This window comes from Nicotiana attenuata, unplaced genomic scaffold (assembly GCF_001879085.1).
Source record: "Nicotiana attenuata strain UT unplaced genomic scaffold, NIATTr2, whole genome shotgun sequence".
Classification (NCBI taxonomy): domain Eukaryota; kingdom Viridiplantae; phylum Streptophyta; class Magnoliopsida; order Solanales; family Solanaceae; genus Nicotiana; species Nicotiana attenuata.
The window spans coordinates 90417-102302 of NW_017671771.1; the positions used below are offsets into that span (position 1 = coordinate 90417).

Sequence of the window (11886 nt, forward strand, 5' to 3'; positions counted from 1 at the left end):
TATACATTTCTCATGTCACGCATCTCAGTATCCAATCATTTTGCCTCTTCAGCAATCGGCAGACCAATTGAGAGGTACTATGTACATGCATGAAGGTATAGATGATATTAACACAGCTACAAAAAAAACTTGGCTGAAGCATATATAATATTGTGGAAAATATTTAGGATAGCTCATACTCTTTGTTTTATTGAGAACCAACATATACCTTTTATTGAATTACACAGCAAACTTAAACCTTGCCATTGTTAATTCAGAAACCAACCATGCTACAACTTGATTATGTTCGCTTCTTCCTCCAAAGGTTTCATTACTTGATCTGGAAATATTGGCTTGATAATAAAATTAAATCTTGAGTTTCATAAGAGCCGAGTTTTTGAAACTTCATTGATCCATTTAAGCCTTTCTAGGAACGCGTGGATCATGGAACCTAGCTTAGGAACCTTTTGATCCTTTCAACAATGTGATTATTCTTCATATTCAGGAGTTTACGCAATATCGTGAAAGAAGTCCTACTAAAGAAGCAGATGAAGCATCGGTCTAAGATAATAACCATATCTATATGGAAGGGCAGTTCTGTTGATATACATCTTGAGTTTCATAAGTAGAGGCTTGAGAATTCGAACAATTTGAGGGCCATAATAAAAATTTATCAGAATCCAAACCCCAATTTGTAGATAATCATTTGTGTTCATACCCAATAGATTTAGAGTATGCTCAATGGATGTTGAGGGATGCACTATGCAAGATTCAGACACAGAGACATTTCCACTCTGCTAGAGACAAACTGCTTTAAAACAAAACAACCTATTTTCTATTCAGGTAGTAGAGGTAATCTGTCCACCGTGTAGGCAGATCCATTCGATTCAGCATTCGTCCTGAATAATTCATCAACTTCGCTCTCATCATCAACTCCTTCACTATCCTGACTGTCTTCATCAGATGCACCGGAGAAAGGGAGAATTTGAAGCCTTACATCCGTTCCTGTTCCAATTCGCTCTGATTTTAGCTTGTATTTCCTAATAAGATCCTTCTGAAGCAATATAATATTTGATGGCCGAGGGAGTAGTTCAACAGGTTCCCCTTTTGGAATTACTACACGCTCCATGGCTATTCTAGCCTCCTGCAAAATCCACACACGGCTTTAAAATAACTCCAGTAATGAAATTATTGGTTGATTTATCTGACAGCATAGATAACTATTCAGGACAGATGGGAATTATCAACAGAAGATTATTCAAATACAGTGCTGGATCCATCAGGATAGCAACCACTCTTTTCCCTTCTTCGCTGATAAGTTCTTTTTCTTTTTCTGCTTTGTTCTTCTGTTTATTTGGTTGAGCTAATGAATATCAGTTCAATTTCAATTCAAGCAATAATTATCATGAACTAACATTACGTGTAGACACTATCCTCAAGCCCCATACCCATTTACGACTACATCCAGAAGCATTACAAGTTAGTTTTAACAGTAATGAAGTTCTAGTAACCAGAGTGCAAAATGTGGATGGTGACGAGCTCCATTTCCTAATAAAAGAAAGGGCCTTTGCAAATCAGTTAGTTAATTCTTTTTTTGGAAGAATATTAGCAAGTTGATACTTTTTCAATCTGTTGGCTAATTAAGCTTGTCTAATTTGCAAAGAGAATTCCTCTGGAAAATTGACAGTGTAAGCACCCCCATGACCTTAATCTGAATGCTCACACTCCTTCAGCATTCTGCATTAGATTCTAGCTAGTAAGATAACATATTTTTTTAATACTACCTTCAGATGAGACCTTAGCAAGAAAACACTTCACACAAACATTTAAAACATTAGTCTGGAATGAAAACTTCATTTCGTTTCCGTTTCAAGTAGCAGTTAGTCTGAAATGAAAACATAAGACTTTTTTTTCAATAAAAATACTAAAAAACACAGACTTGGTTAATCTTAAGTTGAAGTGCACTTTATCTTTTGTTTCATTGCAAACATCAAATGTCCTTACACAGCATGAGAAGATGGTGCAGTAGATATGTTACAGGCAAACGACACCAATGACTTCATTGGAAACTCCATGTTTTCCAGATAGTGAAAATTAGCATTTCATCATAAAGTTAAAAGCCACTTTATCATGCAATGCCCATTATCATATTGATGGAGATTAGCAGCTAGAGTTTTCAAAACTGTTTTTTCCCGAAAAAAAGTACTAGAAAAAAGAATACAAGGGGAAATTACCTCCAATGCATCAATCTTTTCAGAGTCATTCGTCTTAGCTTCAGATTCGAGAAACTCAAAGCCATCAGCAAAATCATCTATTAATGCCTGTATGGCCTTTGTCAACTGCGTTGAGGAGCTTGTCTGCAAAAGAAAAAGATACTTTCATATAAAGGGAACAATGATAGTGAATTTGAACTCTGAAGAGACAACAGATAATGCATGAAACAACTCATCTTGTTTTTCCCTTCTTTCTTCGGAACTTTCATTCAATGAGGAGATATTGCAAGTTATCTCTAACAAATACCTTTGTCATATAAATAGGAATGCCGTGAGATTTTGCAGCTGCTTGAATCCGAGAGTTTTTCTTAAGCTTGGACTGCAGAGCAAGTAACACATCCGCTTCGCTGATATTATCAGTAAACTCAATGGCGTCATCGATGTTTAACTGTTTTATCCCTTGTATCACACTTGCCTCTGAGATCTACAATACCTGCTCAAGTATGAGTTCTACGTAGAAGTTTTCACATAGAAGCAGAAGGAAGCTTTTTCACGGTTTTTCCTCTCTTCTGTTATTTTTTTTCCCCATAAGAATCTCTTATTCCATGCCTTACTTTCCCTCATAGAACTTGAGAATCTTACAGCACTAAAAAAAAAAAGAGCTTTCTAATGAGACTTGTGCCACTATTTTTGCCCCACATGCTGATCAGATCAACTCAAATACTTCAATAAATGACATAATTTTTTTTCTTTGATACGTTTAAATGATATAAAATTTAAAAGAGGAAGCTCTACAATTTTAAACTCATCTTTTACAATTACTTTAATGAGTGACATCTTAATGAGCTTTGCAAAGAAGAATCTCCCCTCTTTTCCACCTATACAAGGAGTGACGAGACTCTGCCAGCAACTATTTGTTAAGAAGTGATGAACACAGTTATTTTTTCCAGGAATTTTTTAATAAAAATATTTGATGGGCTTTAATCTGGATAGTCAGCCAAAAGAAAAATCATTCCTGCTCGATACATCTACTCTTCATTTTCGGGGCCACCAAGCACTTTCCTCAGAGGAAGGGGGATATGTGGGACCTTAACATGAGAAGAGAGGCAATTAAGCATACTGGAGAAGTTATCAAATTAGGTTTATTAGATCCACAATTTAAATATTGAACTTTGCAGCAAATTAAATAACAATAATATGCTAATGCAGAACCAACATGTACTAGGAGGTAATTCAACTCTTTTGGAAATTGATTCTCTTCTAAAGGCCCTTTAACCATATGACTACAAGCTCGGCAGTAAATCTGAACTAAGAGAACAGATTGTGAGACTGAGATTTTAGTTATTAGCAAATTTATACATATTCAGAGTTATGATGTCAATTCTTTTTTCCTTGGGAGCAAGTGAATCGTAATATCTTACCCCATATAGAAAAATGCAAAGGGCATTCTCACTTTCACCAGACCCTCCTTCCATGCTTGGATCTGTTTCTGAGATGAGCTCAGTAGAACCAGGTACACCTCCATTCATCTGGATAATATCTTCAACCAAAACTTCATTTCTCTCATCAAATGGTGCTTGGGTGGATGAACTTTCCCTTGTTTCATCTTGTGATCCTGGATTTATCTTGCGAGTTTCATATCTTGGGTAACGGCCTTCTCAACATGACATTAACACCATGGCAGACAACATCCCATTAGCATTCCGAAATGATTTATCAGCAACTTATTTTGTTAGGACTTAGGAGATGAGGGAGGACTAGTAAAAGACCTGCAAGAATTGCATCTACTGTTGCTTCTAAATCAGGGTGAACTCTCAGTTCTGCCTTGGAGATTATCTCAACCCCACAGCTAAAAGCTGATGGACCCTTCCTCTCCAGCACACTTTTCTGAACGCCTCTCCTGCTTGCCTCTTCATCGCCAAGTGTTACACTCTGACAAAGAAATAAATGAATGCAACTATTTTACAAACCTGAAAAGAGCAGCTTCTAAATCGTCCAATAGTGCATGAGAGAGTAGAGAATCACGCCATCTCATTAATGGTATTATGGCATCATTTGGAATAATAGAGTTAGACCTGGCGTCATCTTTTGAAACCAACTTTTCCACTAGATTCCAAAGTTCTATTGGTTTAGTATGTGATACTGAAATAAACTATTAACACTACACCTTCCCCATCTATAAAAGATACAGACAATCACAATAGCAAGATAGATGCCCTTAAGCATTATTGTTTTTTTATCTTCAGTTTCTCGCTTATTGTTGTTTCTTCATCCTCAGGCACCACTCACGATGCAATTGCATAGACAATGTAGAGAATACATTGGTTCACTTTTTTTCTTTTTTGGATAAAGAAATACATTGATTCAGTTTATTGCAGTGATTTAAGTTTTCTTTTGTTTTACTCACCCACCGTGCACCGGTCATGTTGCAGTTGCATAGACAATGTAGAGAATGCATTGGTTCACCTTATTGCAGTGATATTAGTTTTGCACACTACTCATGAGATATAGAAAGGGGAAAAAGTAACATCTGGTACGACTATGAACAGTTGGATGCCCCTAGACATCTGACTAGCTTCTTTGGAAATAGACGTTCTATCATCTATTACTGTGAAGTAACAAGAGAAGTTTCATTGAGAAATTGACATGGTTATCCATGCATAATATAACAGCATTTTTTTCATCATTTACTAAGCATCAGCCCCAATGTTAAAATGTAACAACTGACTATGGAAAAGGTTTATCTGTTAAACAATAACTACCTGTACTCCTCCAACCAGCATCTCCAAAGCAGGATTCATCACTAAATTATCTATTGTTACTCCATGAGCAGTTGCAACTAACTGAATTCCTCGTTGTGCAATGGTGCTAGCAGCCATTGCCTCAAGTTTAGTACCAATCTCATCGATTACAATCACTTGTGGCATATGATTTTCCACTGCTTCTATCAGCACCTACAAAAATATAGAGTAAATAACAATCCTCATTGATTGATGATCACTTGGCTCACATTTGGAGCCACTCATTTAACGGAAGGCCAGATCCACCCAAAGAACACACCAGGTGTATCCTCAGGAAAGTGGTTCATCTAGAAAATGTTGTTCTAATTTTGCTTCCATCAATGTGGTAAGATGGAAGGCCTCATCCAACAATAAATTACAGTAGTCGCGTCAACACAGCTTTTCAAAAAATAATTTTTTTTCATCTTGCTAACTGAGTGAAGATCAAGCTCCTACCTCGTGTTGCACATCAGAGTGTGGAACTTGCATCCGGCGAGCATTACCTATTCCTGCATGAGGTATATCACCATCCCCACCAATTTCATTAGAGGTGTCAACAATCATTACGCGCTTCCCATAATCATTTGCAAGCATCCTGGCTATGTCCCTAGGAGATAAAAAAGGAATCCTTATATACTCGTCTGCAGAATCTCATGGAAATAGTTTGATAGTGACAGCAGGTGCAACATGCACAATTGCAGTACATGTTATAACTGCAGGATTTTCTACATGTATCTGTGTCCAAAGAGAAATGAGAGGAGAAAGCATGCAAGACGGAACGGGTGTGAGGATACAATGATAATCACATACAGACAGCTGAATCCTTGACAGAATGTTTGACAGCCTTCCATCACATTTTTCAGAACGAAATGTGGGACGATGAGGAAGAAATGCAAGAAGACACAAAATTCAAAAGCAACATTCATAATACACAACTAAGCATTCCCTGAATAAGAAATGTTCACAAATGCACTCATTTGAAGAAAATGCAAATAGATGGATAAGATATGCATAAAAACTGGTAATGGCTCTTTATGCAAGACCCCCAACTAAGAGCGGATTTCATAAATTTTCTCACAACTTCATCTCCACATCATTCCATTGAACTACAGTACAAACAAAGAGAATGTGTCTAGACTAGTTTCAGACATAAAACTCTAGCCGGATATGCCCACAAAGACTTCAGGAAAAAAACGCAGAAAAAAGAAAGAGTTGAAGAAGTAAAAAGAATCACATTGTGAGGAAACTAGAAAATATTTAATACTATTATCAGCTGCTTTTTAAGGACCACCACGCAGTATTCACAAAGTGCAAAAAACCTGTTTTGTTCCACCAACAAGAAAATTTCACACACAGGGTTGGCAAAGACCTGATATAAAATCAACAATCAAGCTATTCACTGGTTTCAAGCTACACATGCACACAATGGGAAAACACTGCCTGTTTCCAACCTTGAATGAGATAGGCAGCAGCTGTGTGGCATCACTCGCAAAAAAATGTAAGCAAGTTTGATTTGGAGTTGGACATATTCGAAAAATGATTTTTGTTTGCCTTTGTTATTGGGTATCACTTCCTCCTATTCTCAAAATTGAGGCCAAATGTGAAGCAATATGAATTACTTTCTTTCCAATGTCACGATCAGATATGTTATGGCAATGATTAACATTTAGGAGGAGGAGAATCAAGGTTAAACAGCAGGAATGTTTCTCTGGTTCATGCCATTGCGCATAAAAGATCAAATGGCATAAGATGAGCGCAAAATACGAAGTTCAACCTGATAATAGTTGTTTTTCCAACTCCAGGAGGACCAATGAGCAGCAGAGAAGCACCATCTTTAACTAGATCTCGCAGTGAGTTGGCACTTCCAGACAGTGCACGGCCAACTCGACAAGTTAAACCAATAATTGCACCTTTCCGGTTTCTAATAGCACTAATTCGGTGTAAAGTTCTGCTAATGCCAGCTCTATTATCAACTGCAAAGTCACCAACCTGTAATATGAGAAACCATCAAATACAGTACAAACCAATTGTTACTAGTACTACCTTTTGCCTTGGAACCAGGTGAATTGTTATCAACAACTATGTTTAATACATTTCCTTGAAAGAAAAGGGTCATAGTTACTACTGAGTCTGCAACTAAATTACTAAAATAGCTTCTTCAATTAGGGTATAAAAGAACGTCTGAGTCTTTGAGCATATAATTAAGACACCAAACTTAAAAAAGTAACTTATTAAAACAATCAGGCAAAATATCAATGTTTCCACTCAAACAAAGGTTCAGTATATGTGTGTGCACACATGCACCAGAGGTAGATCCAGTATTTGAACTTTATTGGTTCAAATTCGGGATTTTATCACAATTCATTTGATTACTGGGCTCGAAATCAATTATTTGTACTTACTTGGTGAATTTTTTACCACATATACAGGGTCTGAGCCAAAGCTACAGGTATCCGATGAACCCACAACTTAGCCCCTGTCGTGGGCCACCATATGTATACATACTTATATATATATACACACACGCACTTAATCATAAGTTTCATTGTGTGTGTGCGTGTGTGTGAAGCTCATCAGGGTTGGCCTGCCCTAATCAGAATCAATGCCTTCCTAATTCAATTGAAGCTATAGTTGCAATTTTAAATCAATTGCTGGTACTGTAGCATGCAAGTAGCAGTAATTTATATTTGTTTAATTCTAACCTTGGATGTAGCATGTTGAAGATCATCTAGGGTTATTGGATGATCAGATAAGATAAAATCGCCAGAGGGGAAGCGAGCAAGTGGCTTACGACCCAAGTCCATAACCACTTCAATTAAGTAGCAAAACTCTGGATGTTCGCTAACGCTCCGCCGCATCTCCTCCGGTAATAGCGTCAGTAATCGACCCAATTCCACCTCAAACTCATCACCAATCAAAGAAGTGGAAGATGGCAAAGATGATGATAAGCTCAAGAACGAGGATTTGCTCTGTAATTTTATGGGTAATACAGTAAAAGGTGAAAAATGGAGGGATTGAAATAGGAGTTTGGGGATTTGATTTTGATAGTGAAAATGGAATTGTGGTTTTGGTGAAGAACAGGAATGGAGTAAAGCAAAAGAGAGCATTGCTGCTTTCTTGGCGCTAAATTTTGCATTGGGATTTTGGATATTTGAAGTTTTGACTTCTACTTTCACAAATTCAGAGGTTTGACATAAATGAGCGGTTTAGCTTTGCTTATCCACTTTATGTTTTTACTTTTTTTTTTATATATTTGGTAATTACTTATTGCAATTGAATATTTTTTGAGTATTTGGTTGGATTATGAAAAATATTTTTAAAAAAGATAATTATTACTTACAAATTCATAGTACGATTAGTAATTCTGATAGTATTTTGATAAAAAATTTACTAATGATATGAGATTAAGAATTAAGATAGTTGCTAAGCAAATTGAATTCCGCGTAAAAGCACAAAAAACAATTATTTTCCTCATTTGGTAGTTTTTTTTTTTTTGGAATTTATCATGACAATCAAATATCAGAAAAAGGCTTTTTGAAAAAAATTAAGAAGGTATATTCTGTGATATACAAGTGATTTTATTTTGTGCCTCACATAACTTACATTAGTGATTTTATTTTGTGCCTCACACAACTTACATTAGTTGTGTGAGACCTTTTTTATCTCATATATTTGTGGGCCCATATCTTACACATTTGGGTCCACAAAAATTCTGGGATCACACAGTTGTGAGACAAAAAAAAAAAGCCTCACACAACTGACACTCAGTTGTATGAGACACAAATAAAAAATTTCGTGATATACCAAAAGAACTTTCTCGTAAACTTTGTATTCCTCAGAGTTCATGACGCCTTGGTTTTGCTTTCCTCTTGACATTGATAGATGAGAAATTGACACAAAAGGGATTTTTGGGTTGGTCTTAGCTGAATGTCCTCATTGTGGTATTTTAAAAATAATTCTGAACCTGCATGCAGTTATTTAGGGGTTTCTTAATCGGATTAAATTGTTCATCGAAGTCTACCTGATTGTCATACTTTTGCTCTTTAGGATTTCTCTACCGGACTGGTAGAGTTGATGCTCTTATTACTCTACATATTTGTTAAGTTGTTCATCGAAATCTACCTAATTGTCATATTTCTGCTCTTCATGGATATCTCTATCGGGTTGGTAGAGTTAATATTAAATTTTCTCTACCTATCTGTTAAGTTGTTCTTCAAAGTCTATTTGATTGATATAATTTATCTGGGTTAAAAAAAAGGAATATTCCGCTAATCTTCAAAAACGGGGACATTTCGCCCAGAATAATCCTTCTAGGGGACAAGTCGTGCAAATTTTTGTTGATAGATGACCGTGGCCCATAAAGCGTGGAATGTTCTCATGTCTGTTTGGGCTCAGCTTTACTTTTAGACTTTCTAGTCCAAATTTTCAGGCCCAATCTCATTGTAAGTGCTTCCAAGGAATATATTTTGTATGTTTCTCAATAAAATTTGATTATTGCCTTGTTTGAAGTTAAAAGTTAGTAATCTTTTTTCTTATTTTTTCCAAAACGGGAGAAGAAGAGGAGCTCTTGATGGAATTCAAATTCTGGACGAATTCAAACAGTCGTACGACTACCTAAAACGACCGTATGACTACCTAAACTCCATTTCTCGGTAAAATCAAGCTCGACTTAAAAAATCTCGCAAATATTTAAGATATTGGTGAAAGATAACAACAAGGTGAGAGGAACTATAGTATTTTCGGTTCTTCTGTTTCATTTGAATACTCGAAATGCAGATTTAATTGTTCTGTAACGTTGACTAAATCATCAACGGGTTAGCAAATTTTTATTAGCGACATTTGTTACGCTTAATTTCTAATATGCTACTAATAACCTTACCACTAATGTGTGGGTTGAGCTTCCTTCAAAGTTTTATTCTAAGAAGTTTTGGCAGTTTCTAGTTGAGGAAAGAGATTTTTACTTGTCAAGGAAACACAAGAGAAAGAGAAGCATCATCTACAACATAGCTTGGAAAGAGACAAGTGAAGTGATTTTCAGATTCATCGTCTGCTAATGGTTTTATTTATAAACTATCTATATCTATGAGAAATAACAATGGACTAGATGGCAAAAAAGAGGTGGACTTGGTCACCATTAACCTCATTAATTGGCACTTGTAACATTGCCATATAAGTTTTGTTACTCTCTCTCTCTAATTCCTATTATATTAGACCTTAAATCCAACTAATGGTTGAATAAAGGTGTATATTAGTGTTGTTGAGTAAAATACCAGTACAAACGCCATTTGCATAGAGGATTAAGATTTCAAGAATTAAAAGCACTACCAAACTATGGTTTGTATTTTATAGTGTGTGGTGTCAATGAGAATTGATAAACCACTTTCCATCAATGCCAAAAGTTATAGCTAATAGTAAAAGCTTGAATTTTTTCTGAACCAGACACATCAAGTAAGCTTTATGTTCGTCTACGACTCCTACCTAGGCCATTCCCGGTCTATCACCCAAGCCTGAGTATAGACAGTATAGACAGGATGTTAGCATTTCCCAACAAATCTCTGATGCAGTATTTGTGGGTTTGACTTTCAGTGTCTTTCTTCTCTAATATAATATATAATAAAATTTTGAAACTTATAGGGCTATAAGGTTAAGTGCGAGTAGTTATAATGTCATTCAACTACCTCACTAATTTCTCCTTATCGTCCTTGAAGCTTGCCTGTAACTAAATATAAGCTCAGCGAAACTTTTTAATGGTGGATGAACAGAAAAAGATAAAATAAAGAAGAGGGAAGGAGACGGAAAGAAGAACGAGGAAGTTAAGATAGATTTTGGATTCAACATATGCAAAACCAGTACAATATCTCTGCTAAATACAAATCAAACGAGCATATGATTCCAATTAGCCAAAAGAATTAGAAGGACTAAAAAAAATTACAAAAAACTTAACGGAATCTAAATGACTACCTATAACTTAAAGGGTTTAATTAACATAAACTAAACTTCTATTACAACTAGTTTAACCACCTCCCTATAGCCTTCGTTACAAACCATCCCTCTTAGGAACCTTGTCCTCAAGATTCAAATAATGGGAACTGCGACTTGATGAAGTTATAATCCTCTCACGTGGCTTCTTCTAGTAGCAAATTTTCCTATTGAACTAGGACATGTGTGGCAGCATCATTACCTGTTTTGACCATTCTTCTAGCTAAGATGGCCACTATTTCCACTAGGGGAGTGCCATCTGAGGAACATGTTGGTGGATCAATTGAGGGAACCAGACCATGCCCCACTCTTTTTTCAGCTGGGATATATGGAAAACTGGGTGTATTATAGAGGTTGAAGGTAACATCAACTCATAGTCCACTGGGTTAATCCTAAGGCCCATAGAATTTGGATGTTAGCTTCAAAGACTTCCTAACAGCAATAGAAGTTTTCCTGTAAGGCTGAAGTTCCAGGAACACCCAATTAACTACTTCAAATTCCCTTTCAGCCCTCCTCTTATCCGCTTAGTGTTTCATCCTTTGTTGAGCTTTTGCTAAGTTATTCTTAATCACCTTGGCCATGACTTGCCTTTCTTGAAGTAACTAATCAACAACGGCCACTCTTGATTGAGATATCAATTCAAACTACAATTGAGGAGGATCAAATCCATATAGATCCGCCAGACAGGGAGATTAGTTTTAGGATTGATGTGATGTCAGGCACGCAGCCTATATTTATTCCACCTTACAGAATGACATCAGCAGAATTGAGGGAGCTAAAGGAACAATTAAGGGATTTGTTAGAGAAGGGTTTCATCCGGCCGAGTGTGTCGCCTTGGGGTGCACCGGTTCTTTTTGTAAGGAAGAAAGATGGGTCGCTGAGAATGTGTATTGACTATCGGCAGCTCAACAAGATCGCAATCAAGAGTAAGTACC

At 36.4% G+C, this 11886-nt stretch overlaps 1 protein-coding gene across 1 annotated transcript; it reads right to left on the reverse strand.

Annotated features, from left to right (window-relative positions):
• Positions 1 to 535: 535 nt before the first annotated feature.
• LOC109210127 (uncharacterized protein ycf45) lies at positions 536 to 8148 on the reverse strand. The gene is made up of 9 exons (XM_019373497.1): positions 7675 to 8148; positions 6747 to 6961; positions 5429 to 5579; positions 4955 to 5146; positions 3962 to 4124; positions 3614 to 3846; positions 2500 to 2676; positions 2214 to 2336; positions 536 to 1123 (listed from the first exon to the last, which is right to left on the reverse strand). The coding sequence occupies exons 1-9, from the start codon at positions 8077 to 8079 to the stop codon at positions 815 to 817; spliced, it is 1968 nt and encodes a 655-aa protein (XP_019229042.1). The 5' UTR covers positions 8080 to 8148; the 3' UTR covers positions 536 to 814.
• Positions 8149 to 11886: the final 3738 nt, after the last annotated feature.